Raw genomic sequence first — 27,470 nt, forward strand, 5'->3', positions numbered from 1 at the left:
TCTCTGTCTCTCTCTCTGTCTCTCTCTCTGTCTCTCTGTCTCTCTCTCTCTCTGTCTCTCTCTCTCTCTTACTCTCTCTCTCTCTCTCTCTCTCTGTCTCTCTCTCTGTCTCTCTCTCTGTCTGTCTCTCTCTCTCTGTCTCTCTCTCTCTCTGTCTCTGTCTCTCTCTCTCTCTCTCTCTCTCTCTCTCTCTCTCTCTCTGTCTCTCTGTCTGTCTCTCTCTCTCTCTCTCTCTCTCTCTCTCTCTCTCTCTCTCTCTCTCTCCCCCCCCCATCCTCATCTCTATGTCATCCTCCAACACCACCACCACAGGACACAGGCTTGAAATCTAACATATTTTCACCCCTCCTCCAAGTGTAAGCTATCAACGAGCTCCCAATGAGCCTTAAATACTGGGGAGAGTAGTGCCATTCATCTACATCCTAGACAAGGATATTCTAGGATAGCAAGTAAGAATCAGACAGAGGCAGAAGGTGGTCATGATGGAACATCCCAGAGATGAATTAAGAAAATTACAATCTCTGGGCAAGATGGCTGTCTCAATGGACAGCAGACCACTTATTTCCCATATACCTACTACAGTAAAAACCTGAAATTCACATCAGACCAAATGATGATCAAGAAAGCCAAAGAGAAATCTTAGTAAGTGGCTTCCTCCTCCCCAAGAGTGCACAAACATCAGTCAAAAACCAGCAGGCAATAGGAAAAAGGGTTACCAGCAAAGCCAACACACCAGTGCAAAGAAAACCAGCCCGGCTTTTCAAAAAAAACCAGAGACATACCAGAGACATGCGTGGCCTATAAGACTCTGTGTTTAGAGGATGCAAGATCAAAGGGCCACCTGAGAAAGACCCAGGGAGGTTAGAAAGCCCCAGGGTAGACAGAAAGTCCCACGGTAGAGACCCTGGAAGCTACAGGCAGAGGCAGTAACCAGAGCTGAGAAAGAACACTCAAATCAAGACATCCCAGGTGTTTCAAGGTCCCTAGAACTTTAGGAACACTTTTATAAAGGGCCCTGAAGACCTAGGGCTCTGAACTTCAAAGATCCAGGGATGCCTAATGAAGGGAGGAGGACAATGCAAGAAGGCAGGGGACCCAGGGCCAGACCAAGTGGGGTCAACCATTGAGCAGGGCTGAAGATGAAGCCTGGCCCTAACACAGAACCCTAATCAGGAACTAAATCTGGAAAGATAATTAGATTAAAGTAAACACCAACTACAAAAAAAAATTATTGTAGATCAAGAGTTCCCAAAAAGAAATATACAGCTATGACCAGTACAAATAGTGACTCAAAGAAAATAAATACATTTTCCATAAGGACTACATGAATACCTAGAAGAAATAAAGCAAGAGTTATAAACAAATAAAAGCTCTAGAGGAAAGAATAAATAGCTTAGAAAAGAAGGGAGTAGGGGCAGCTAGGTGGACACTTACTAGCTGTGTGACCCTGGGCAAGTCACTTAACCCTAATTGCCTAAAAAAAAAAAGAAAGAAAGAAAAGAAAGGAGTAAAATGCCACTTAAGTAACAGAATCCCTGAAAACTAGAATAGACTAAACAGAAGTTATTGGCTCCATGAGATAGCAAGAAATACTAGAACAAAACAAAAGACGAGGAAAATGTAAAGAGAATGCAAGATATCTCATATCAAAAGGAACTGACTTGGAAAATAAGTCAAGAAGAAATAATTAAGAATCACTGGACCTGTTTATCTGTCAGATCCATGGAGAAAGGAAGAATTTATGACCAAAGGAGATAAAAGATATAATGAAATACAAAATGGATAATTGTGATTACATTAAAGTTTTTGCACAAAGAAAACCAATGCAACAAAGATTAGAAGGAAAGCAAGAAGCTGGGAAATAATTTTTACAGCTAGTGTTTCTGATAAAGGTCTCATTTCTCAAATATTGAGAACTCAGCTAAATTTATAACAATACAAATCATTCCCCAATTGATAAATGGTCAAAGGATATGAACAGGCAGTTTTCAAATGAATAAATGAAAGCTATCTATAATCATATGAAAAAATACTCTAAATCACTATTGATTAGATAAATGCAAATTAAAACAACTCTGTTTTATAAAACATCTGTCAGATTGGTTAATACGACAGAGAAGGAAAATGACAAATGTTGGAGATGTGCGAAAATTGGAACACACACTCGGTGGAGCTGTGAACTGATCCAACCATTCTGTTTGTTTGTTTGTTTGTTTGTTTGTTTGTTTGTTTTTGGCTAGGCAATGGGGTTAAGTGATTTGCCCAGGGTCCCATAGCTAGTAAGTGTTATGTGTGTGAGGTCACATTTGAACTCAGGTCCTTCTGAATCCAGGGCCCGTGCTCTATCACTATGCCACCTAGCTGCCCCCTGATCCAACCATTCTGGAAAGCAATTTGGAACTATGCCCAAAAGGATATAAAACTGCATACCTTTAAATCCAGCAATACCCCTACTATGGCCGTATCCCAAAGAGATCAAAAAAAGGGAAAAGGACCCATATGTACAAAAATATTTATAGCAGCTCTTTTTGTGGCGGCCAAGAATTGGAAATCGAGAGGATGCCCATCAACTGGGGAATGCCTGAACAAGCTGTGGTATGTTAATGCAACGGAATACTATTGTGCAATAAGAAATGATGAGCAGGCACACTTCAGAAAAACCTGGAAAGACTTACACGAACTGATGCTGAGTGAAGTGAGCAGAACCAGGAGAACACTGCACACAACAGCAACAGCAACACTGCATGATAATCAATTACGTAGATTTAGCTTTTCTCAGCAATACAATGATTCAAGACAATTCCAAAAAACTTGTGATGGAAAATGCTAACCATATCCAGAGAAAGAACTACGGAGTCTGAATGCAAATCAAAGCATACTATTTTCATTTTTGTTTTTGTTTTTTGCTTTTTCTTTCTCATGGTTTTTCCCTTTTGTTCTTATTCTTCTTTCACAATATGACTGATGTGGAAATATGTTTATCACGATTGTACATATATAATCTATATCAGATTGCTTACTGTGTTGGGGAGGAGAGAGGAAAGGGGAGAAGGAGAAAAATTTGGAATTCAAAATCTTACAAAAATGAATGTTGAAAACTATCTTTACATGTAATTGGGAAAAAAAACTATTAAGTTAAAAAAAAAAGAAGAATTTCCTGGGAACTGAGAAGTCAAGTGACTTGTCCAGCATCACAAAGCTAGTCTGGATCAGAGGGAGGACTTAATCCCAATTCTCCTCAATTCTATAATTAACTCTCTATCCAAAATATCATACTGCCTCTCATGGTTCACGGGTCTAATTGATAATACCTGGAATTTGGATAATCCTTTTCCTTTGCAAATATGGCTCTAGCTAGCTAACTAACTATCTACCTATTGCTTGTGAGGAAGAAAGTTTTATTTATTATGATCCTTTTATCTGGGAAAGATAGCCACTTGCATGTTTTGCATTAGAACACAAAGGACCTGGACCTGAACCAAACCAAAGATTTCCTTGGTTATCTGCGGAGTAAAAAGCTCCAAATTTTGCACTTCAGAGGTAAAAAAAGGGAACGGATATCTTTACACTCTTAAGATCCCTGCCTAGTGGCCAGATACCCTGGGAATTGACCATCATGATCATGGTCATGATAATTATTATTGGTAAGAATATTACACAAATCAACAATAAAAGATTACTTGTCAGAATCTTTTGGCAATCCAAGATTAACAAAGGAAATGATAATGTTAAAAAAAATCATTGGACTCCCTGAAAACCATGATTTATTAATATTTTTAAAAGCCTAGACACTGTTTTTCAAGAAATCATAAATGAAAACTGCCCACATTTCTTAAGACCAGAGGGCACAGTGAAAATAAACAATCCACCAATCACTTCTTAGGGAAAAAAAAAGGAAAAAGAAAAGTCCCAAGCCAAAATCCAGAACACCCACATCAAAGAAAAAATACTAAAAAGAAGCAGTTCAAGAACCAAGAAACCAGTCAGAATCATACAAGACCTGGCAGCTTCAACTATAAACAAGAGGAGACCATGGAAGGGAGAGAACCAGGAGAACAATTTATTCAAGGATAACAACACTGTAAAGAAAAACAACTCTGAAAGACTGAAGAACCCCAATGAATGCAGTGGTAACAGTGTCTCCAACTACCTGATAAAAGGACACAAGGTACAGAAAGAAACATATATTTTTGGACTTGGTCACTAGGTAGATTTAATTTGCTTGACTTTAGTGGTTTGTTATGAAGGGCTTTTTTTTCTTTCACTCAATTTTTATTGGGGGACAGGAGAAGACATCCAGGAAGAGGGAGAGTTGGCAATCACGATGCCAATAAAAAAGAGAACCACTGAAACCTTTTTTTTAAATGCACAGAAGGGAACAGAAAGAAGTTCAGAAGGAAGTACAGACAAGCAAAAAAGTCTGGAAAATAACTTCCAGAATTATATACATTTTTTTAAAGCAAGCAGTATAAAATACGATTCACAGCTCCACATACAATTCTCTTTTTGTATTCTGCCATGTCTGCCATATATGGACATGCCCTTTTGTTTGGTGTTTAAGTTCAAAAGAAAAAGTAAAAATTTTTAAAAAGGTTTCACAAATGTAGTGACTCTCCTAGTTCCTCCTGGCCCATGATTCTGTAACCAAGGAAGCTAAAGGCTTTTTCACATGCGTATGTGTGCATGTGCGTGCATGCACACACACATACATGCACACACATACACACTATTACATACTTTCTTTACCCAGAACCTAGCAGTGCTTTGCACAGAGCGGGAGCTCAATAAATAGAATATTTGTTGATCGATTCACTCATTACCTTAAAGACTAAACAGTGTTATGCACTCAGTGGGTGCTTAATAAATATTTGCCGTTGTTGATGATGATGATGATACCCCCAAAGGTCATTACCATAATAGTCATCCAAATTAAATCCAGCAGGGAGCTTTTCAGGATCGCCAATTAAGAAGAAAATAAAGTGAAAATATTTCCAGAGTCAACAAAGCACAGAAGCATAAATATACTCTAACCCCATAACATCAACCTGCAGTCTGGCCTGTGCCCGCTAACTTAACTATTACACATACACACCTAAAGATCCTCAGTGGCATGAGGCCAACTAGAGAAATCAACAAACCGCCACGAGAACCTCAGACCCATATATCTTTCCTGTCCCTATCAGAGGACCACTGATGGTAATGGTGCATGTTCGAATATACATCCTCTGTAATAAGACAGCTCCCAAAATTAACTTCTTCATTGAAGAGATAAGAATTCTCCAAGGCCAGCTTCCAGAAAATTTGCTTCTGGTTTTCCTCCCTGCTTCAACAAAATAATTCATGATTGTATAATTAAGCATTACTTTTAACTTGACTTAAGTTAGAGATGGACAATAAGCCGCATTCCTACTCCTATTTTTCTTCTTTATACAAACGTATGATTTCAGTGATATAAGGAAGTCCCAGTGAGGAATCATCCTCTCCCAATGAAGATCAACAACTATTTTGTGACTTAAACTCTTAGACAACGAATCTGAGTCTTATAGTCTTAGTGAATCTATCTTACTCTTCATCAATCTGCCTCTCACACACCCATTTTAGAGGTATAAATGCTGAGGCTTTTGGGAGAGGGCAATATGAGCAGGCATTCCCGGCACTAACCCTACCTAACAACAAGTGAGTCCTAATGTGAAAATATGTTTAATAGGAACGTATATGTATAGCCTATATCAGATTGCACGCCGTCTTGGGGAGGGAGGCAGAAAGGGAGGGGGAGAAAATTTAAAACTGAAAAGCTTATGGAAGTGATTGATGAAAACTAAAAATTAATTAATTAATTAATTAGTTGAAAACCAACAACAAGGGAGTCTCTCATTAGTCTCTTTCAACCCCAGGATGTCAGAACTTGGACCCTTTCTTTGATTCATTAAGTCCTTCTGTGGCTAACATACTTCCTTGTAATTCACAGAATCAAAGAATCACCGAGTTGAAAGGAAACTTACCGACATCTAGATCAATCTGTGTCTAAAACAGGAATCTCCTCTACTCTGTGCCTAAGAGTCATCCATTTTCTGCTCAAATGCCTCTCCATGAACAGGGAACTCGTTACCTAACCAAGATCTGACTGTCAGAAATTTCTTCCATATGCTGGGTCAAATCTGCCTTGCTATAATACATACCCAATGATTCTACTCCTGCCCCTCTGGAGACACATGGAATAAGCCAAATCTCTGTTCGCTACAACAGCTCTACAAATATTTGAAGAGAGCCATCATGTCCCCAGGAAGTCATCTCTCTTCTCAAGAATAAACACTTTCAGCTCCTTGAAACTTTACTCTTATGACATGGTTTAACTGGAGTCATTAGACAAATTCCAGTTTGTCAATGACCCTCTTACAATAGAACGAATGGGTATTCTAAGTGGTGCCTGACACAGTGTGGCTACCACATCCCCAGAAGGGGATACTATACTCCCTGGTGCTTTGCTGAGTCACAGAGATACTGCCATACTGATGCCAACCTTGGAAGTGTTTCTCTAAGTCATAGCTATTGTGTCTACTCTCCTGACATCCGGGACCCAGAAATGCTGGCTTGACAGGTAAGATAATTATGTTTTACCCTTCGGCTCTTTCCTTTATCAGATACACTGGGAACTGGATAAGCACACAGGCTTAGGAAGACAATTCTATAGTTTTCATCCCTACTTTCTCAGTGCCAACCTATTCCCCATTTATCAAACTATAGCCCCCCATTTGTCAATGCTCCCCAAGACTATCTTGTACCCCAAGTCTTAAATATCCCTCTTACCCAATGTCAATTACCCTAAGTCTCCCCATCCTCCATCCCCTTATCTGATGCCAGTCTGTACAATTCCTCACTGAATCTCTGGAGACTGTCGATGGCTGCAGAAGATGGAACTGAGGTGTCCTTCAGATGACTCCTACAACTACAAAGGTAACTTCTTGTCAACATCACCTCCTCTCTGGGTTCCCCTAAGGCAGAGAATTCTTTTTTGTTTTCTGTCCCCAGTGCTGCAAAACACCACTGGGGGGCCTCAAAGCAGATGCTGAGCTGAACCACAAAGTGTGTAACACCAGCAGAAGGGGAGGGGGGGAGTAAACGATGGCTATAAACCACCAAGCAGGTGATACTAGGGGAAGCTAGGTGGCACAGTGGATAGAGCCCCGGCCTTGGAGTCTGAAGGACCTGAGTTCAAATCTGCCCTCAGACATTTGACACTTTTACTAGCTGTGTGACCATGGGCAAGTCATTTAACTCCAACTGCCTTACCAAAAAGCAAAAAAAAAAAAAAAAGTAGGTGATAGTGGCAGGGTCGGGGAGAGAGGATGAGATGGAGAAGGAACAACAGTCCCCAGCGACAAGGGCTTAGAGATCAACCTACTGTAAGAGGCTAGAGTCTGATCAGAGCATTACAATAGTTTTACTCAAGCAGAAGCCACTGCACCTCAGACCTGGATTATAGATTTAGAGTTAGAAATCAATACACCTTAACCCCATTATATTACAGAGAAGGAAACTGAGGCTCGGAAAGGTTAAATGACCCAAGATCCTACGGGTAGTAAGGGATAGCCGGTAGTACAATGGATAGAGTCTGAAGTCAGGAAGATCTGAGTTCAAATCTGATCTCAGACATTAACTATGACCCTGGGCAAGGCACTTAACCTATGTTTGCTCAGTTTCCTCATCTATAAAATGGGGACAATAATAACATCTATTTCCCTGGGTTATTGTAAGGATCAAATGAGCTAATATCTATAAAGTACTTAGCATAGTGCCTGGCACACAGTAAGTACTATATAAATGTTAGCATTTCTTATTATATTACTAACTGTGTGACTTTAGGCAAGTCACTTAAACTCTGCCTCAGTTAGCTTTTATTATTATTATTATTATTATTATTATTATTATCATCATTATTATTATTATTATCACTATTACTGTTAACTATGTGACCTCAGGCAAGTCACTTTTTTAAAAAAACCCTCTGTTTGCCTCAGTTTCCTCATCTGCTAAATGGGGATAATAATAGTACCTACCTCCTAGGGTTTTTATGAGGATCAACTGAAATAATATTGGTAAAGCATTTAGTACAGTGCCTGGTGCTATATAAATGTTGGCCTTAGCTATCGTCATTATGATTATTATTACTATTAACTTTGGGACCTTCAGCAAGTCACTTAAAGAAAAAAAAAACAAACCTCGGTTTGCCTCAGTTTCCTTGCTAGTACAACGAGGATAATAATACCATCTACCTCCCAGGGTTGTTACAATGATCAATTGAGATAATACTTGTAAAGTGCTTAGCACAGTGCTTGGCACACAGTAAGTGCTATATAAATGTTAGCTAGTAGTAGCAGTGGTGGTGATGGTGATGGCGCTGGTAGTGGTGGTGGTGGTAGTAGTAGTAGCAGTAGGTGGAAAAGCCAGGATTCAAAGCTAGACCTGTTAACTCCAAAGCTAGCATTCTTCCCACTCTGCAATACTGTCTCTTGTCAAGTTCCATTCTCTACAATAAATATGACAATTCCCTATCCTTTGCCACTTCTACCACCTTCTCTGGCCCAGCCAGTTTCCTGGAGTTTAACTAGCACATACCAAGTTAGGGAGTAAAGGGAAGGTTCAACCCCTCTTTCTGGTACAGACTAGTCCTCGCATACTGGACATACAGCAGCAGCCTGGGACCCCAGTGGCTTGCAGGCAGCCCCAGTGCAGGATTCAGTGGGAAGGAAAGTAATTAACCTCTCTCGAATGGTTTTCACTGACAAAGCAGTTCTGAAGCCAACAGAGTTATCTTGGGGACAGAGTCTTCATCTATTCAGAGCCATCCCAGGCACACACTGTCCCCAGAACACACACAACCAACAAGAGTGTATCTGCACCTCGGGCAGCTGGCTCTTAAATTAATAAAGCAGTGCACCATGGGATACAGCTTCTCCATCGGCATGCAAATACTGTAGGGTGGAGATGGAAAAGGTCCCCTCCTCCTCCCATCCTCCCATTCCAAGCCTGGCTGGGTCTCTGTCCCCAACTCCAAACCTGCTCTTCTCCAGTTAGACACGGTACTAACCATGGGGTCTGCAAGCCCTGAAACCTTTCCAAGGGAGGGACCACGTTATAGTGGCCTCAGGTAACAGACCCAACAGATGCTCACCTTAGATTTGAGCTGTGCATACTCCTCTGAACCATAAGGAACGCTCCGAAGGGAAGTGAGGTAGTCGTAACTGATGACAGCAGTCTGTTAACCAAGGAAGGACATACACATTCTTAGTGCCCCGACACACTGTGTGTTCTAAACCTGACACTGTCACCTGTCAGGTACCACATAGTTCATATGGCATGTCCCCACCCCTAAAATACTCTTACCCCTTAGACCTCTACACATTGCAAACAACTTACCGTGCATTCATGTATTAATAATAACAACTAATATTTATTTATGTATTGCTTTAAGGCTTGCAAAGAACTTTACACATATTATCTCATTCTATCCTTACAACAACCCTGAGAGTTAAGCACTAATATTATCCTCATTTTACAGTTGAGGAAACTGAGGCTGAAAGCGTTAAATTATTTGCCTAGAGTCGTGCAGCTGTTAAGTGGCTGAGGCAGGATTCAAATTCAGGTCACCCTGACTTCAAGTCCAACACTATCCAATAAGCCACCTTTTTGTTATTATTGTTCAGTCATTTCAGTCGTGTCTGACTCTATATGACCCATTTGGGTTTTCTTGGCAAAGGCACTGGAGTGGTTTGCCATCTCCTTCTCTAGTTCATTTACAGATGAAGAAACTGAGACAAACAGGGTTAAGTGACTTGCCCAGGGTCACACAGCTAGTAAGTGTCTGAGGCCATATTTGACATCAAGAAGATGAATCTAACTCCAGCCCCAATCTAGCTAGATTGGGCCATCTAGCTACCCAATAAGCCACCTAAATAACAGAGAGCCATACAATGTGCCAGATATTGTACTAGGTGCTCAACAGTCATGGACTCAGTTGGAAGACAGACAGCTATATAGCATATTGAAAAGTGCACTGATACAATGATCCAAGACAATTCCAAAAGACTCATCATGATGGAAAACGCTATCCACAATCAGAGAAAAAACTAATGGAGTCTGAACACAGATCAAAATATACTATTTTTACTTTCCTTATTTTTTTTTGTAGCTTTTCTTTTATTATTCTGTTTCTTCTTATATAACATGACTGATGTGGAAATATGTTTTCATGATTGCACATATATAACCTGTATCAAATTGCTTACTGTCTTAGGGAGAAGGGAGGAAGAGAGAGAAGGAAGAAAATTTGGAACTAAAACTTTTATTAAAAAGTGAATGTTAAAAATTGTCTTTACATGAATTGGAAAAAATAAAATGCTATTTAAAGGGAAAGTGTGCTGGCATGCATACATGTAATGTAATTTACATGATATTTTCTGTAGCCATGCATATATGTGCGTGTCTGTCTACGTAATGTGTTATGTAATGTAATATGCAATGTATCTGTCTATGTGTCTATGTAATCTTTCTTAAAGTCTCCACAATGAGGTTTTATTATTAATTTTTTTTTTAGGCAACTGAGGTTAAGTGATTTGCCCAGAGTCACACAGCTAGTGTCTGAGGCCACATTTGAACTCATGTCCTCCTAACTCCAGGGCTGGTGCTCTATCTACTACACCACCTAGCTGCCACCACAATGAGGCTTCAAAATTAATTCACTCCCACTGAGAAAACCTACCGTGGCTACAGCTCTGCCTATCCTGACTGCTCCAAAATCATTGGGGTCTATGTACTTGTTACTGTAAAGGTAGAAGCCAGAGGAAGCCAGGGCCACACTGGTCCAAGAAACAATTTTCAGTGCCCTCCTGGCCATATTGTCTGTCGACCCCTGAAAAAGAGAAAGCAAAAAAACCCACATGTATAGAATTATTTTACATATACATACATATTTGTGTCTAATAGCAGCCATCTCTAGCGTGGGGGGGAGGGCGAAAGAAAGAAAAAAAGGAAATTTACATGATAACTTTATTATATATTTAAAAGGAATAGCAAGTTGTACATAAAAGATTTGTAGTTTCACGTGCAATCATCTTTATTATTATACTATGTTACAGAAATGCTTCTTTTATTCCATAAATTAAAAATAAAATAAATTTTTAATAAATGTTAAAGACCAGAATGTTTCTTTTCCTCAATGCAGAGGTACTTGGGAACAAGGTAAGCTAGAATAGCAGTAGATAGGGCTCTGGACTTGGAGTCAGGAAGACTGGGTTCAGATCCCACCTCGGATACTTACTAGCTTGTAATCCTGAGCAGGCCACTTAACTTCTCTGTGACTCAGTTTCCCCAGCCATAAAAATGCAGGGGTTGAACTCAATGGCTTCTAAGGTTCTTCCCAGGTTTAAATCTACGATCCTGTTTCTGTGATAGTATCCCACCCCCAGGCAAACCACAGCAAAATGATGGAAAGTCAAAGTCATCTATCCATAGGAATCTAACTTCAGACAAGGATGTCTGGTCAGAAGGGGAAAGTTAAGCCCTGCACATATGACCAACTCTCCAGATGTTTGAGGTTTTCAAAAAAAATAATGACTTTATTGACTCCTTTTGTTTTTCCCTCAGTCATTTCCAGAACCAGAGCTTCCTGACTTCAAAACAGACCCTCTATCTACCATGCCATTTTGCCTCTCCTTGTCCTTGGAAATAAGGAAACATCGGCATGTAGAGAAATGCACCTCTCCAATTCCATGTATATGAAAGAACGCTGGCATGAAGACACATACACCGCTTCAATTCCATATATAAGAGGGAATGCTGGCATGCAGATAAACGCACCTATCCAATCCCATTTATAGGGAGGAATGTTGGCATGTAGAGACACACCTCTCTATTCTTACGTATATTGGGGAACATGGCACGTACAGATATATGCATCTCTCCATTCCTACGTCGGCAGAGACATGCACCTTTCTATTCTTATGCATATGGGGGAATGTTGGCATGTACAGATATGTACATGTACCTCTCCATTCGTATGTATATGAGGGAATGTTGGCATGTAGTGACACACACTCTCTCTATTCTTATGTATATAGGGGAACATTGGCACGTTGAGAGACACACGTCTCTAATTCCATGTATATGAGGGAATATTGGCATGAAGACAGACACACCTCTCCAATTCCATATACAGGAGGGGATATTGGCATGAATAGGCATATACCTCTCTTTTCTTGTGTAAATGGGGGAACACTGGCATATAGAGGCATCTTACATGCCTACATTATTCAACTGTTGCACGTATAGCTAAATCTACTCCCTTGTAACAAAAACGAAGGATCATGCTCAATATGACTATAAACTCCCTGTAGACAGGACTATGCTTTTTGCTTCTTTGTGTCACCCTTCATAGTCATTAGCACAATGCCCTGCACATCTGGAGGACCTTACTAAACGTTTGCAAATTGGGTTGACTTCATTAATCTAATCATGTGTTGATGTGGGGGGCCTCAGATCCAAATCAATGTTCCAAGAGATATCAGCCCCTTCCCGCCTGTACCTCACTCTCTTTTCTCACTTATTCTGTCTGCCCCTCCATTAGTGGGACAATGTCCCTCCTCCACGTCTGACTCTTTGGAACCCCATTTGGGGTTTTCTTGACAGATACATTGGAGTGGTTTGCCATTTCCTTCTCCAGCTCATTTTATAGATAAGGACACTGAGGCAAACGGGGTTAAGTGACTTGCGCAGGGTCACATGGCTAGTAAGTATCGGAGGCTGGATTTGAACTCAAGAAGATAAGTCTTTCCTGCTTCAGGCCCAGTACTCTACTCACTGTGCAATCCAGCCGCCCTCCCCAGGGGCCCTGGCAATTAAAGTGCTTTTCCTCTCTTGATGCCTAAGAGGGCCTGAGGTATAAAAATCTCACGCTAGGCCTGAACTCTTGAGGTGAAGCTACTGACAAGGAGGAAGCCCTAAATCACCAGCTCTCCAGAAGACTAATCCAGATCTTTGCTGTTGGCGTTCAGTCATTTCAGTTGTGTCCAACTCTTCGTGACCCCATTGGAGGTTTTCTTGGCCACTCTGCAAGTCTTTAAGACAGTTCCAGGATTACACTGTGGTTCAAATCTAAACTATCAGCCTGTCGCTCTATGCCTCAGTGTCCCCTTGACCACCAGCACATTCAGCCTCTATCCCAGCCTGGCCCATCAAAGCAATATTTATAAAAACAACTCACTTTTTACACAGTGCTTCAAGATTTACCAAGCACTTCCCTCATAATATGCCAATGCTTTATTTAGATATTAATAGTGCACATTTATGTTGTAATTTACAAAATTACTTTATGTAATAATCTCAGTCCTCACGAATTACTGAGAGTGAGCATGGTGCAATGGAAAAATTATTGATCCTGGGGTCAGAGGACCCAAGTCTGAGTCCTGGCCCTGCCATTTTCTATCAGCATGACCTTGAACAAGATCCTGAATAAAAGCTAGCATTTATAGAAAGCTATTTTATTTATATACCTTTATTTATGTATATAAAGCTATTTATATATAAGGTTGCCAAAAAACTACATTACCTCTAAGTAGGTGCTATTATGATCATCTTTTTACAGATGAAGAAATCGAGGCTGAGAATGATTAACTCACCACAGCTAGTAAGTGCATGAGGAGGTATTTGAATTCATGTCTTCCTGACTTCAAAGCCAACACCCTATCCACTGCACCACCTAGCTGCTAACCCTTCGAGCCTCAGTTTCCTCACCTGCAAAATGAAATACTTGAACTAGATAACCTAAAAGGTTTCTTCGGCTTTAGCTCTACATATGAGATCCCGTGACAAACAAAGGCATTTATTAAGCACCTCCTATGTGCCATGTACTGAGTAAGACTCTGCAGATAAAAAGATAAAAATGAAACAGTCCTTGCCCTCAAGGAGCTTACATTCTATCGGGAAGTAATGCAAGTACTTCTATGCTTTAATCAATTAAAACTGCACTCTGACTTCTGGAGTACCCAAATGCCCATGAACTAATGCAATGAGGAAACAGTCTCAGAGAGATTTAAGTGATTTACCCGGCAGTCAGGTTTCGGACTTAGGTCCTTGATGACAAATAACAGCGGTTTTGATATCACAGCATTCTGCCTCCTAGTCAGTCATAAAGGGTGTTCTTCCTTTCTTTTTTTAAAAAGAAAAGTTAAAAAAAAAAAACCAGCACCTCATGCACTCAAATTCATTAGTAAAAGCCACCCTAAAGGAAGCAAGGTTGTCAATACACACCCCCCCACCTTCCTCCTCTTCTCACTGCTGACAATTATTGTAAAGGAAGGTTTAAGGAGCTGATCGGCCTGAGTTGTTTACCTAGATTTCATTTATTGGTCCAAATGGTTGGGATCAGTTCCCTGCACTGCGTGACAGGGGTTAGGCTTTTTAAATGCCCTTTTTTAATTGAAAAATAAATTTAAACCCTGCTTCCAAGGACACTCTTTTTTGTTCCACTGAAGTCATAAAATTCTCTCTATTCCCATGTCACTTTACAAAGACTTTTTAATAAGCCAAGCCTACATTTCAGAGGTGTTCACGAGCAATCTGATGTGGACGGACAAAAACATTTCTTCATTTTGCAAATAAAACCTCAGTTGGTACTAGACCAGGATTTTTTTTTTAAATGGCACAGTAGAAAATGCTGGAGGGGCTGTGGAAAAACAGGTACATTAATGCACTGTTGGTGAAGCTGTGCACTGGTCTGGCCATTCTGCAAAATAGTTCGGAACTCCTAAAAAACTACTAAACTGTATATACCCTTTGCCCCAGTGACACTACTTCTAGGTCTATACAGCAAAGAGATCAAAGAAAGAGGAAAAAGACCCATATGTACAAAAATATTTGTAGCAGCCATTTGTGCAGTGGCAAAGAACTGAAAACAAAGAGGGTATCTATCAAAGAGGGAATGGCTGAACAAGTTATGGCATATAAATGTGATGGAGTACTATTGCGCCATAAGAACTGATCAAAGGGATGGTTTCAGAAGAATCTGGAAAAACTTCTATAAACTGAGGTAGAGTGAAGTGAGCAGAGTCTGGAGAACAATTTCTACAATAATAACAATCTTGTAAAGATAAACACATTAAAAGCCTTAAGAACTCCCATCCACACAATGTCCAACCATGATTCTAGAGGACTCATGATAAAACATGCTGCCCACCTCCTGACAGGGGATTTAGGGTACAAATGAAAGCCCATTTTTAGAGGGGGAGGGAACATGGCCAATGTGGGTGTCTGCTCTGCTTGACTACAGGTATTTGTTAAAAGGGTTTTGTTTTGTTTTTTATACGAGGCAATTGGGGTTAAGTGACTTGCCCAGAGTCACACAGCTAGTGAGTACAAGCGTTTTTATTTTCCTTTCTTTTTCACTGAGGGGAAGTGGAAGACAGAGAAGATGGATTTTAATTAATTGGAAAAAAACCACAAAATTTAATTAAAAATTATGTAAGTGAAAGAGCACTGGATCTGGACTCAGAGGGCTTGGATTCAAATCCTAGCTCTCCTACTTACCATGTGACCTTAATTTCTCTGGGTTTCAGCTTTCTCATTTGCAAAATAAGATGTTGGGCTAGGATGAACTCTGAGGTCTCTTTCAGTTCCAAATCTATGAATAATTATGACAAACTCACATAATAAACTCATAATAAATAAAGTTTATGGAGCTTTCAGGGTTACACAGTACAGTTCCTAACACTTTAGTGAGAAAGGTAGTGAAAATATTGATTAGCTTCATTTTACAAATGAAGAAACTGAGGCTCTGAAGGTAAGAGTTTTGCAGTCACACAGTTCATTAACTGTAGAATTCAAACTGAAGTAGCTTTTCCACCACACCACATCCCTTCCTCCAACCCCTCCCCCTAAACATTCCCACTCCACCAACTAACCACACTTCTCTCCGACGATGCTGTCTGATGAGTAGGGCATTCTTCTCATTTTACGGATGAGGAAACTGAGGCAGACATAAGTTAAATGACTTGCCTAGGATTACTACTCACGGGAAAGAGAGATTCTAAGAAGTCAGTGATTATAATCTACCAGGATGGGAAAAAAGCATAGGAGGATTGTGCAATTCACATTCCTATCAAACAACTGGTCCCTTAGCTAAAAATGGCTTGTGAAAATGAGGTTTCCATCCTCATCCTCCAGACTCCATACTCCTAAAGACCCACTACACTAAAAGTTTTGACTTTATTTTCTTTTTTTTAACAGTACTTTATTTTTCCAATTAAGATAATTTTTAATATTCATTTCTTAAAATTTTGAATTCCAAATTTTCTCCCTCCCCACCTCATTTCCCCTACCCCCTAAGACTGTAAGCCATTTTATATAGGTTACATATGTGTAATCATGTAAAACATTTCCATACTAGTCACATTGTATAAGAAGAAACAGAAAAGAAAAAAAAACACAAAAAACCCTCAAAATAGTGAAAAATAGTATACTTCAATCTATCTGACTCCATCAGTTCTTTCTCTGGATATGGATAGCATTTCTCATCATGAGTTCTTTGGAATTATCTTGGATCATTACATTGCTGAGAAGAGCTAAGTCATTCATAACTGATCATCATACAATATTGTTCTTACTATTACAGTGTTTTCCTGGTTCTGCTCACTTCCCTTTGCATCAGTTCATGTATGTCCTTCTAGGTTTTTTTCTGAAATCTACCTGCTCATCATCTATTACAGCACAATAGTATTCCATTACATTTATATACCACAACTTGTTCAGCCATTCCCCTGGTTGATGGGCATCCTCTCAATTTCCAATTCTTTGTGACAAAAAGAGTTACTATAAATATTTTTATACAAATAGGAATTCTGACCTTTTCTGAGCCCTCCTTACCAGGAAGGGGCATCTCCTCATTCAAGTTGCATTATTCTCTCCGAATATAAATCCTGGATAGAATTGGGGCATCCTAAGGAAAAGGCAAGACAACGCTTCCTCCTATGGTCTGCTATGATAGTGTCTCCAGCTGTTTCAAAGAGGATCGGGAAATTCTCAAAACATAATTAATTTTCATAGAATCTCAGAATTTGAGAGTCCAAAGGGACTTCAGTGCCCATCTAAGTCCAACCTGCACTCAAAAAGGGTGAAACTTCACTATAAAACATCTGACAAATGGACATCCCATCTCTGCTTAAGAACCACCAGTGATGGAAAACACACTGTCAGGACCTATCCCACTCTGGGTCAGGTCTGATTGTTAGGAAGTTCTTCCTGACATCAAACCTAAATTCTCCTCTTTGCTTTTCCCACCCATTGCTTCTGGGTCTACCCTCTGGAGCCAAGTAGAACAAGTCTAACTTCTCTTCCATGTTCTTAAATACATAATAAATACTTCAAATACTTAAAGATCCCAGCTTCCACTTCTCTTCTCCAGGCTAAACGTCCCCAGTCCTTTTGACTGATCCTCACATGACATGGGCTCATTCACCATCAAGGCTGTGCTCCTCCCAACACTGTCCAGTTTATCAATGCCATTCTTACACTATGGCACTCACAACTAAGTACAATTGAATTTTATCTTATTAGATTCAGCTCAGTGTTTTAGCTTGTCAAGATCTTTCTGGATGCTGGTGATTGTCTAATGTGTCAGCTCTCCCTACTAGATTTGTGTCCTCTGCAAATATGACCACCATAACTATTAAATTTTAATTCACTTTGATTAAACAAATGAAATTGGGCCATATCATACCGTTTTTGTGAGCAGGAAGGGAAGAACATTGTAAAATGTAACAATAATAAAGGGTCACAGTTCCCAAAAGGCTAGAAATCCCATTAAAAAAAACCCCTATGGACCAAAGTTACTAGCTGATGGAAAGGGCATCTAAGGGGATGGTCTCACAAATGTCAAGAGCCCAACAAAGCTAAACCAGAGCAACTGACAATCACCCATTAGTTCTCTTTTTCGTTCTACATGTCAAGACCCCTAAACAACTTGCTGATATAGCAAGCCGCCCTTTGGAAGCAGGCATCATGCTAGCTGAGCAGAAGAGCCCACAAAGGGAAAGGCTGAAGATTTATACCACTATGACCACATTATTTGTCTTTACTTGACATCCTATTTGCCAACTTCATTTTCCTTACTGCCAAGGAAGACTAGCACTTCTGGTGTGAAGGCCCGCTGAGCCCTTCTCAGGGCTGTTTATCCATCTTTGGTGTCTACCTCTCATCTGACTCTCACCTGTGGCTCCAAGAAGCTGTAGCATGTGAAGCTGCCACATCCTGGTAAAACCATTTCCAAGGATGGTCTAAGCCAGATTGAGAGTAACCAATAGGCATGAAACCCATGAGGGAATTAGGGGGATGTCTACCCCAAGCATGTGAAGACTTCCTCCAATGGAATGGACAGATGAGAATAATTTGTTCCAATGGCCATGAAGGCAGCTAAAGCAGGTGCTATGTAGCACTCAGAGCTTGGTCAGACATCAAAGATACCAAGGTCATCCATTACAACTCAGGCTATCACCAGCCATCCTGACTTCTGTCTTGCCCCTGGACTTAGATGACTCTCAAAGAGAGTGAGACTAACGACTTTGTGCAACTGCTTCACTTAAATCCAATTCACTCTCAAGTCAAGACATCGCCCCATGATGTCACTGCTTCTCTTCGAAAGAGAAGATGAATAACAACCCACCAGCTCACTATAAATTACACAATCTGGTTTTAAAAAGCCCCAGCAAAGTCCTTTGTTCCCCACTAATGAAGTATGCTGTCTTAAGCCAGGTAACACATTGGTCCCAAATGCAAGAGACTGAATCAGTGAGGCAAATAATTGTTTAAAGCCTTTTACTAAATACAAACAAATATTCAAGTCTATATTGGTGCAACTCTCCAGGTCCCTGCTTAAGGGACACAGCCAGGTCAATAACAATAACAGCCCATAGGAATAAGTGAGTTGCCAAATCCAAAGAGATATTTTCTTAATATCGGTTTATATGAGTCCCCTAAAAGGCAATTAGAGATACCATCGCTGAAGGTTATGTATACTCTTAAAATCATTAATTAGTGAGGCAGCTAGGTGGCGCAACAGACCTGGAGAAAGGCAGAACTAAATTCAAACTTGACCTCAGACACCATTAGCTGTGTGACCCTGGACAAGTCACTTAACCAATGTCTGTCTCAGTTTCCTCATTTGTAAAATGAGAATAACAGCACCCACCTCCCAGCATTATTGTGAGGATCAAATGAGATAATAATTGTAAAGTATTTAGCACAGTGCCCGGCACATAGTAAGCCCCATATAAATATTAGCTGCTATTGTTATTATTAATACCACGCAGCCCAATTGGCCTGGTAAAAACAAACAATGCCTAAGACATTCCACCCCTTTGGTCTTGGTCCTATAGTGGTGACACCAGGACCATGGGCACATTTTATATCTAAAAATTAACAATCTAAACTCTGGTTGTAAATACTAGTAAGTAAAACATCTAACAAGAATAATACCTAGGGCACTCTCCCAAAGAAGAAAAAAAAGTAATCATAGCCAAAAAAACCCAGCCCCAAATTTAGAACAATTGCAGCACAAACAAATCACAAGCTGGCAGCTAGGTGGCGCAGTGCATAGAGTACCGGCCCTGGATTCAGGAGGACCTGAGTTCAAATGCGACCTCAGATACATAACACTCACCAGCTGTGTTACCCTGGGCAAGTCACTTAACCCCACTGCCTAAACAAAAAAACAAAAAAAGAGATAACACCAAGACAAGAGTGAACAGGAATAGAAAACTAGCCTCCAGAATCAGAACAACTCAAAAGATATTTCTCCTCCAAAATATCTGCCCAAAAAATGCTATCTGGAAACAGAAGCTAAGGGTTAATAATCAGCTTGCTTACAAAGTGTTCCTTGGCCTGAGATATAATCTACCAACCCCCTACTCTGCTTTGAATCCCACATGCCCCAGGCCCCTGGCTAGGGGACCTCTCAGGTGACATCAACCCCCCAGGCAAGTGAAACCACACCCTATGAACCAAAGAGTAATGATCCCCAAATATCTCCAGGGGTACATTGTGCATGCTTAGACTTTTACCCATTCCTCCATTGCCAAGCTCTCTTTGGCTTTCAAAGAAACGATACTACACAGGGAACAAAGACCACTTTTAGTGGGAAGACAACCACTTTTGCGCTCCTTTCAGAGGTATACGTCAACCTAAATGTGCAATGTGTATGGATTTCATGGGTTTGTAGGGGTTGATAGCAGTTCAGGCTGTTATTTCGTTAGCCCAGCCCATCTTAGTAGGGAAAATTCATGGGAAGCCCCTTGATTTATCCAAATCATCTAGTACTATTAACATGTAGCAGTGCTGAATGGGGGGGAGGGGTGTACAGAGTGGGGCAGCATGTAACTTCAAGAAAGGCATGGACTTTAAAAGGAATGGGCAAGGCATAAGAATGTGCTAAAGCTTGGACTTTAATCAATGGACATAATCAATGAGCTATGCCAGAGCAGAAATGGAGTTAAACATGTCATCAAAGAATTGTTGGATAGGGAGAGAAGATAGGCTGGTCATGTAGCAAGGGTGAGGGATTATAACAGGTGGACATTCAGAGTGCTTAGATGGTACCCTTGCTAAGTCAGGAGAAAGTATTTTGAGTGAATCCCCTTTGATAAACTTATGGACAGAAATCACACAGGATGTTTGGCATGAATGGGTTAAAACTGGCATCACTGAAGGAATTTCCTAATTAATGACATCACAGGTCCACTTGAGTCACATATCTATACTTCCATGAGCACATGTTTGTTGCCCCATAGAATCTAGGCTCCTTGAGGGCACGGACTATTTCATTTGTCTTTCTATCTCTGGTCCCTAGCATAGGGCCTGGTTCATAATAGCACTTACTGAAAGTTTATTGGTTGACTGATTGATTGCTTATACTGTCACTGTCAAAAAAGAAACATTGGGATCATTGCCCAGTACCACAGCTGCATACTCTAGGGTTCTGCCACTCTGCCTTTCTTGCTGTACTAACACCAACACCAAGAAAATACACGGAGAGACAGTCATAAACAACCATGTGCTGGCAGGCATACGTAGTCCCATTGCAACATGAGTTGGCCAAACATTCCCAGCTAGGGATGAGAAGTCAATGCCAATTATCCTACATGAACCTGCTGAAGCCAGCTTAGAAAACTTGTTATGGAGGTTGCTCCAGTCGTTGATACAGAGCAGTTGTGCAACCATGCCTTGTTGACCAGGGAGCTTTGTCCTCTAGGTGGAAGAAGTAGCAGAAAAAACAGACCCAGCTCCCTCAAGACCTGGCTTCCATGCAAATGTCCCCCAGTAATAAAGGAAGTGGAAATTGAAATACATAAAATAGATGATATAAAGCCGAATTGTCTCTAAATAGACCAGAGTAGAGCTTTCCATAATGTGTCAGCAGGTCTTTAAGATACAAATGAGCTGTTATGGCACTTCATCCAGGTAGCTTAAAAGATCTTGTCAGCTATGAAATATGTGTAAGGATGAAAACACCTTATATTATTAAACCCTTAGCTAATGAATCACTGTTCTGGTTTGTTTTCCTGCTCCTTTGACTTTTACCTGACTTCTCATTTGCTCTTACCTCACTTGGGGTCTGAGGTGCTAAATACCCTGAATCCTAATCTCAGACAGAAGGAATGGCAGTTTTGGGGTGATTCACATGGCCTCACTGTCCTCCCACCAAGAAGCTACTTGAGCAAAGCTCTCCTTCAGAGCAAAGACCACAGTTTATACATATACATGGCCCAGTACTTGGCATAGGACCTGGCACACACTACAAACACTGAAAAAATACTGATTGATTGATTGTACTCCTTCAATCACTCATAGAACCCAGCATAATACCTGCCTGTGTAAAATGCTCAAAAAATACTTGTCAATCAACAGATTGATTTTTGAGATTTCACTCCCTTGGGAAATGCAATTAAATGGATTTTAGAAAAAGGCAAGGAATTGTTTGAATCTTAGAAATTTGATTCTATTAAGCTGAATTCAATTCAATTCAGCAAACATTTATTAAGGACCTATTAGATGCTGGGGGAGATACCAACTTTAAATAAGAAATAGTACCTATTGTCATGGAGAGTATCTATAGTCTAGTTAGAGGATATGATACACAGATAACTATAACTCAAAATGACGTGGGATGGGCATTAGAGAAGAACAAACCAAAGCGCCATGTGCGGCCTGAGACAATCAAAACAAGACTCTTAAAGGGGGCAGCTAGGTTGGCACAGTGGATAGAGCAACGGCCCTGATGTCAGGAGGTCTTGAGTTCAAATCCGGCCTCAGACCAAACACTTGACACTTACGAGCTGTGTGACCCTGGGCAAGTCACTTAACCCCAATTGCCCCCCAAAAAAGACTCTTAGAGGAGGTGGCAGTTGAAATGGGTTTTAAAAGAATTCAGTGTGAATTCAATGAGGAAAGGGAGGATCCTTCCTGTAAAAGGGAACTGCGTGAGTAAAGGTATGGAGGTGGGAAAGCTCAGGTTATATTTGGGGAAACACTGGTCTAGTTTGGCTTGAATGTTGAATAAAAGAAGGCAAGAAAGACTGGAAAGATAGGGTGATGTCAGATTATGGAGAGTCCTGAATGATAGACACAAGAATTTAAACCTTACTTGGTAGTTAAGCAAAAGTTATCGAAATTTTTGAGCAGGAGCATGAGCACATCTATGTATGAGGACAATTTGTCCAGCAGTGGTACGAAGGAATGATGACGATGATGATGATGATAGCAACATTAAAAGGCTAGCATTTATATAGTGCTTTAAGGTTTGCAAAGCATTTGAAAAAAAATCATCTCATTTGATGCTTACAATAACCCTAGGAGGTAGATGCTATCATTATCCCCATTTTACAGATGAAGAAACTGAAGCAGACACAAATTAGGTGATTTGTCCAGTGTCTGAGGCTAGATTCATACTCTACTCTTCCTGATTCTAGGCCCAGACCTCCATCCACCCTAACACCTAGTTGCCTCTAGATAAGATCAGTACAAGAGGGATCCCTGGCATTCACTGGCAAATAGCCAATCAAGGCAAGTGGAGTATGTAACTGTACTACTGCTAAATCAATGATAAGAAGTGCATCAGTGGTCTCATATCACAAAAGAAACCCCAATAGGCCATGAAATGGAGAACAAGAGTCTCAGTAATTCAATAAACGAGTAGATAATGAACAAAAGTGACACCCATCCCTGGGGTAGAGCTAAATGGAGCACTGACCACTTGTAACTAGTAAGTCATTATAGAAAGAAGCTTTTCAATCACTGATCCGTGGCTGGAGTGGCTCCGGAAAACAAGAGACATGATCCCACATGACCTCATTTCTTCAGTCCCTTGGTACCACTTTCTAAGAATGAGGAACTGGAACCATCATGTCCTCTTCTCAATGAAAAGGGAAAGAACTTTTAAGAAAACCAAAGAGGCCAGTGCCATAGATCTAGACCAAAGGCCTAGACCGTTGGGAAGATAGTAAAGAGAAGCAGAACAATACCGAGGCCAGATTGAGAAATAATCCTTTGGTTGTTTCCAAGGAAAAAGGAGAACTCCAGGCAAGTCATTAAAATCCAAAGATGGCTAATGAACATTACGCAAACTGAGAGGCCCAACCAAGGAAGCAGGGTTGGAATAGGACAGCACTCAGTGTTTGACTATGTGAAGGACTGATTGAGTACAGAAGCTACAGAATCATAGAAATGTCAGAGCTGAAAAAAACCTTAGAGATCTAGTTTCTCAACCACATGTTTTGCCTGTCGATAAAATTACTTTTCAGTTGACTTGGAGATAAATGGATTTCTGAAAGTAGGAAAAACAGCCAAGTGCTCTTTTGTTCTTTAGAGGATCTGGAAGGTGAGCCCCATATCTAGAATGAGAACAATGGCAAAATAATAGCATCTCATATTTATATGGCACTTTATAATTCAGTGGAAGATAAAATGCAAGCCCTTCTTTGGTCAGCCTAAGGCTAAAATTCAGGAGAGCAGAGGTGAAGTCCCAGGCTGGTCCTGATCCTAGGTTCTTAAAAACCAATACATAAAGAAAGCACATATAAGAAATGGTGAGCAGGCAGACTTCAGAAAAATCTGGAAAGACTTGTACAGACTGATGCTGAGTGAAGTGAACAGAACCAGAATGTTGTACATAGCCACGTTGTGCGATGACTAACATTGATAGACTTAGCCCTTTTCAGCAATGAAAGGATCTAAGACATCTCCAAAGGTCTCATGATAGAAAATGCTATACACATCTAAAGAAAGAACTATGGAGTTTGAATGCAGATCAAAGTATACTATTTGCTATTTCTTTTCTTCTGTTTTGTTTTGTTTTCTCTTTCTTGTGGTTCCTCCTGTTGGTTCTAATTCTTTCCTTACAATATCACTAATGTGAAAATATGTTTAATAGGAATGTATATATATAGCCTATATCAGATTGTGCGTCGTCTTGGGGAGGGAGATGGGGAGGGAGAGGGAGAAAAAATAAAAACTCAAAAGCTTATGGAAATGATTGTTGATAAATTAAAATAAATTAATAAAAAAAAAAAAGAAAGCACAAACTCTTGGCAGATGTATCAAGGCTTCAAATACAGACCTGGTGATAGACTGTGTCTGCTATCTGAGGCAGGCAAAACAGACATCATGCCTGTCTTATAGGTCAGGAAACTGAGGCTCACATCAGTTAAGTGACAGGTCACATATCTTGCAAATGGCCGAGTGGAACATGAATGAAAGTCTTGTGACTAAGAAACGTGTCGAAGGTGTCATCCCATAGCACTGTAATAGGTGCCAGTGGAAGGCTATCAACTGGAGAAATGGCGTTCATCACCTTTTTATATCCAATCATAATCTAAAATCAAATTTCTAGTGAAGACTTCATTACAAACAGCCTACTTAAAATCCTTACATTAAAAGAAACATTTGTTAAACATCTTCTATGGATATGGCAGTGGATTAACCAATTAAAAAAAAGTTAATGCCCTCAAGAAGCTTACTATGGAAACAGACAAAAAGTATGTTCAAGTACCATCCAGTCTACTTCAGTCCATACTGCCCTTCCCTCTGGAGCAGTCAGAGTCATACAGATACAGTTGAGCCCTTAATTGACTTCCGTGTGTTAGTTTTCTTTCTCCATTGGTCCTTGCCATGTTCTGTATTCCTCCCAGGCTGGCCACAGAGCCTGCTTCAATAAATATCTGTTGGGTGACTAATTCTTGAGGCATAGATTTCACCGCTAGAAGATGTTAAGGATCTAGATAAGTCACTAGAATCAAATAAGTATGGAAGAACTTTACAATTCATCTAGTCAACCTCCCTATTTTTACAGGTCAAGAAATAGACCTGGAGCATTTAAGTGATTTGAGCAAGGTCATACAGCTAATCAGAGCCAATGTGGAGAGGGAGAGAAAATATATGTTTGTTTAGTGGGGGAATAAAAAAAGGAAAATAAAATTGTTACGGTAACTGCTAGTTAGTAAGTGTGTAAATGTTACACACACACAAAAAGAAGACTGAATTGTAACTCAATTCAGTTCTCCTGCCTCCTAATCAGGTGTACCCCTTTACCCCTCCCAGGCAGTTCTTTCTCTGTTTATGTCAGCCCTTCAGAGGCTGTTGCTTTTAATTTTATTTTGTTCCACCCTACATTTCCAAGGATCTGGGATCTCATTCACGCGGGCAACTTCTTCTATCTTTGCAGACAACAGCCCCATCCACACCTGTCCATCCTGGATGATGGACAGTCATGTCCACCATATGTCATCAAGACCAAAGAATTCACACTCCAGTTATCCAGCCTAATGAAACGGCTACAGAATGTTCTCCCGCAGCCTGCATGGCTAAGCCGGTCACTTTGCCCCCACGGGCCTCAGTTTCCTCTTCTGTAAAACAACGGGAATAGGGCTAAGCTGAAAGTGTGCGCTGCAATACCGGGCTTGAGTGCACTGAATCCTGGGAGTCACCTCTAGAAGACTCTCTGGGAACTGCCCGATCAATCACTTCGGTGCAGCCCAGCCGGCCGGCTGGGGGATAAATGACAAGCTCCGGGCTTGCCCTCGGGGCCAGCTTTTGGAATCCCCAGCGACCAGCTGGGACTGAAGCCCTCCACCTCTCCTGCTGCTGAGCTTCCTGCCACCAAGCTGCCGGCCAAGGGGACCTGCAGAACTTCCCTGCTGAGGACGCTCAGCCTCGTGGGCTTAGTTTATTTAAAAAAAAAAAAAAGCACGTTCTAAATTCCACGCCTGCGTTCTGTTAACCCTAATTCTGCCCAGTCCAGATGGAGCTCGGGGAAAAAAAAAAAAACACATCTCTTCTCCTCCCCTTCCTTCTCCCCTTGGGTCATCCAGAGGGAATGAGGCCCAACCTCCAGTGCAGCCATCACAGGACAGAGCGGTCACTTACCGGCTTCCCCTACCGACCTTTCGTTTTCTATGCCGGGGAATCCGGAGATCCTCCTCTCCAGCCACCCCCGCCCCCTCCACTGTGCGTACGTAGACCCACGGCGTGACGGAGCCTGCTGGGAGATGTAGTTCTCCTTGGGTCTTTAAACCTCGCCGGGAGCCCTGAGATCATAGGCAGGTCTGGAGAAGTCAATACGACCTGCATCCAACTGGATCGTTTCTTTAAGAGAGGAAAACGACCACCACAACAAAATCAGTGTATTAGACAGTTCCTTAATACACTCATCCTATAAACTTCTGTTCGTGTCTCATCCCCTTTCTTAGACTCCATGAGATCGTCTTGCGTTGTTCTCATCTCTCCTAGCTCCCTTTACAAAAAAAAAAAAACGGTATGCACACAGCAGGTAGTGTGTAAATGGTTGTTGAATGAATTGATTTAACTTGGCTTCCAACACTGGAGAGCATTCAAAGGAAGAAGAAAAGAATTGTCTAAGGAGATGTTACAAACACATTTTAGAGGAAGGTTTTGCAGATATTTTAAAATGAGATTTTACCCTAAAAGGAGAGAGAAACTTTTTTTTAATATGGTGGATTTAAGGGTGGCATTGCTATTACTAGAAAGTTTTGTGATATTAAAATTATTATTTTTAAAAGTTTTTGTTTGTCAATTGCAGCTTTATATTTCAGACATTCAAGTTTAACATTCAGATACAGTTCCATTTCCAAGAAAAACCATACTAAAGATCCCAGGGGAAAGTAAGAAAACATTTGCTACTATACTTCTACTGGGCCAATCAGTAAGAATAGCTCTTGCCCTCAAACAGCTTGTAATCAGAACAGGGAAAGGAGGAAAATGTTCACATCATTTGTCTTTCACCCTGTGGGGTCTGGATCTTCAGTAGCAGGAAGCTTTCAGTGCCAAGTGCTTGGTGGCACTGAAGACAAAGATAATGAAGGTATGTAGGGGTTTTTGGTCTTCCATAATAATAATAATTAGAATAATAAATCACA

The 27,470-nt window shown here is 40.6% G+C and overlaps 1 protein-coding gene across 1 annotated transcript in view; it reads right to left on the reverse strand.

The window, feature by feature from the left end:
• Positions 1 to 26,655, reverse strand: part of ADCK1 (aarF domain containing kinase 1) — a 175,238-nt gene extending 148,583 nt beyond the window's left edge. Inside the window, 3 exon segments of the mRNA XM_020986163.2 lie at positions 9,173 to 9,256; positions 10,760 to 10,909; positions 26,461 to 26,655. Of these exon segments, the coding sequence (XP_020841822.1) occupies positions 9,173 to 9,256; positions 10,760 to 10,894 (219 nt within the window). The 5' untranslated portion in view covers positions 10,895 to 10,909; positions 26,461 to 26,655.
• Positions 26,656 to 27,470: the final 815 nt, after the last annotated feature.

Source organism: Phascolarctos cinereus, unplaced genomic scaffold, assembly GCF_003287225.1.
Source record: "Phascolarctos cinereus isolate Bilbo 61053 unplaced genomic scaffold, phaCin_HiC Scaffold_3;HRSCAF=262, whole genome shotgun sequence".
Classification (NCBI taxonomy): Eukaryota; Metazoa; Chordata; class Mammalia; order Diprotodontia; family Phascolarctidae; genus Phascolarctos; species Phascolarctos cinereus.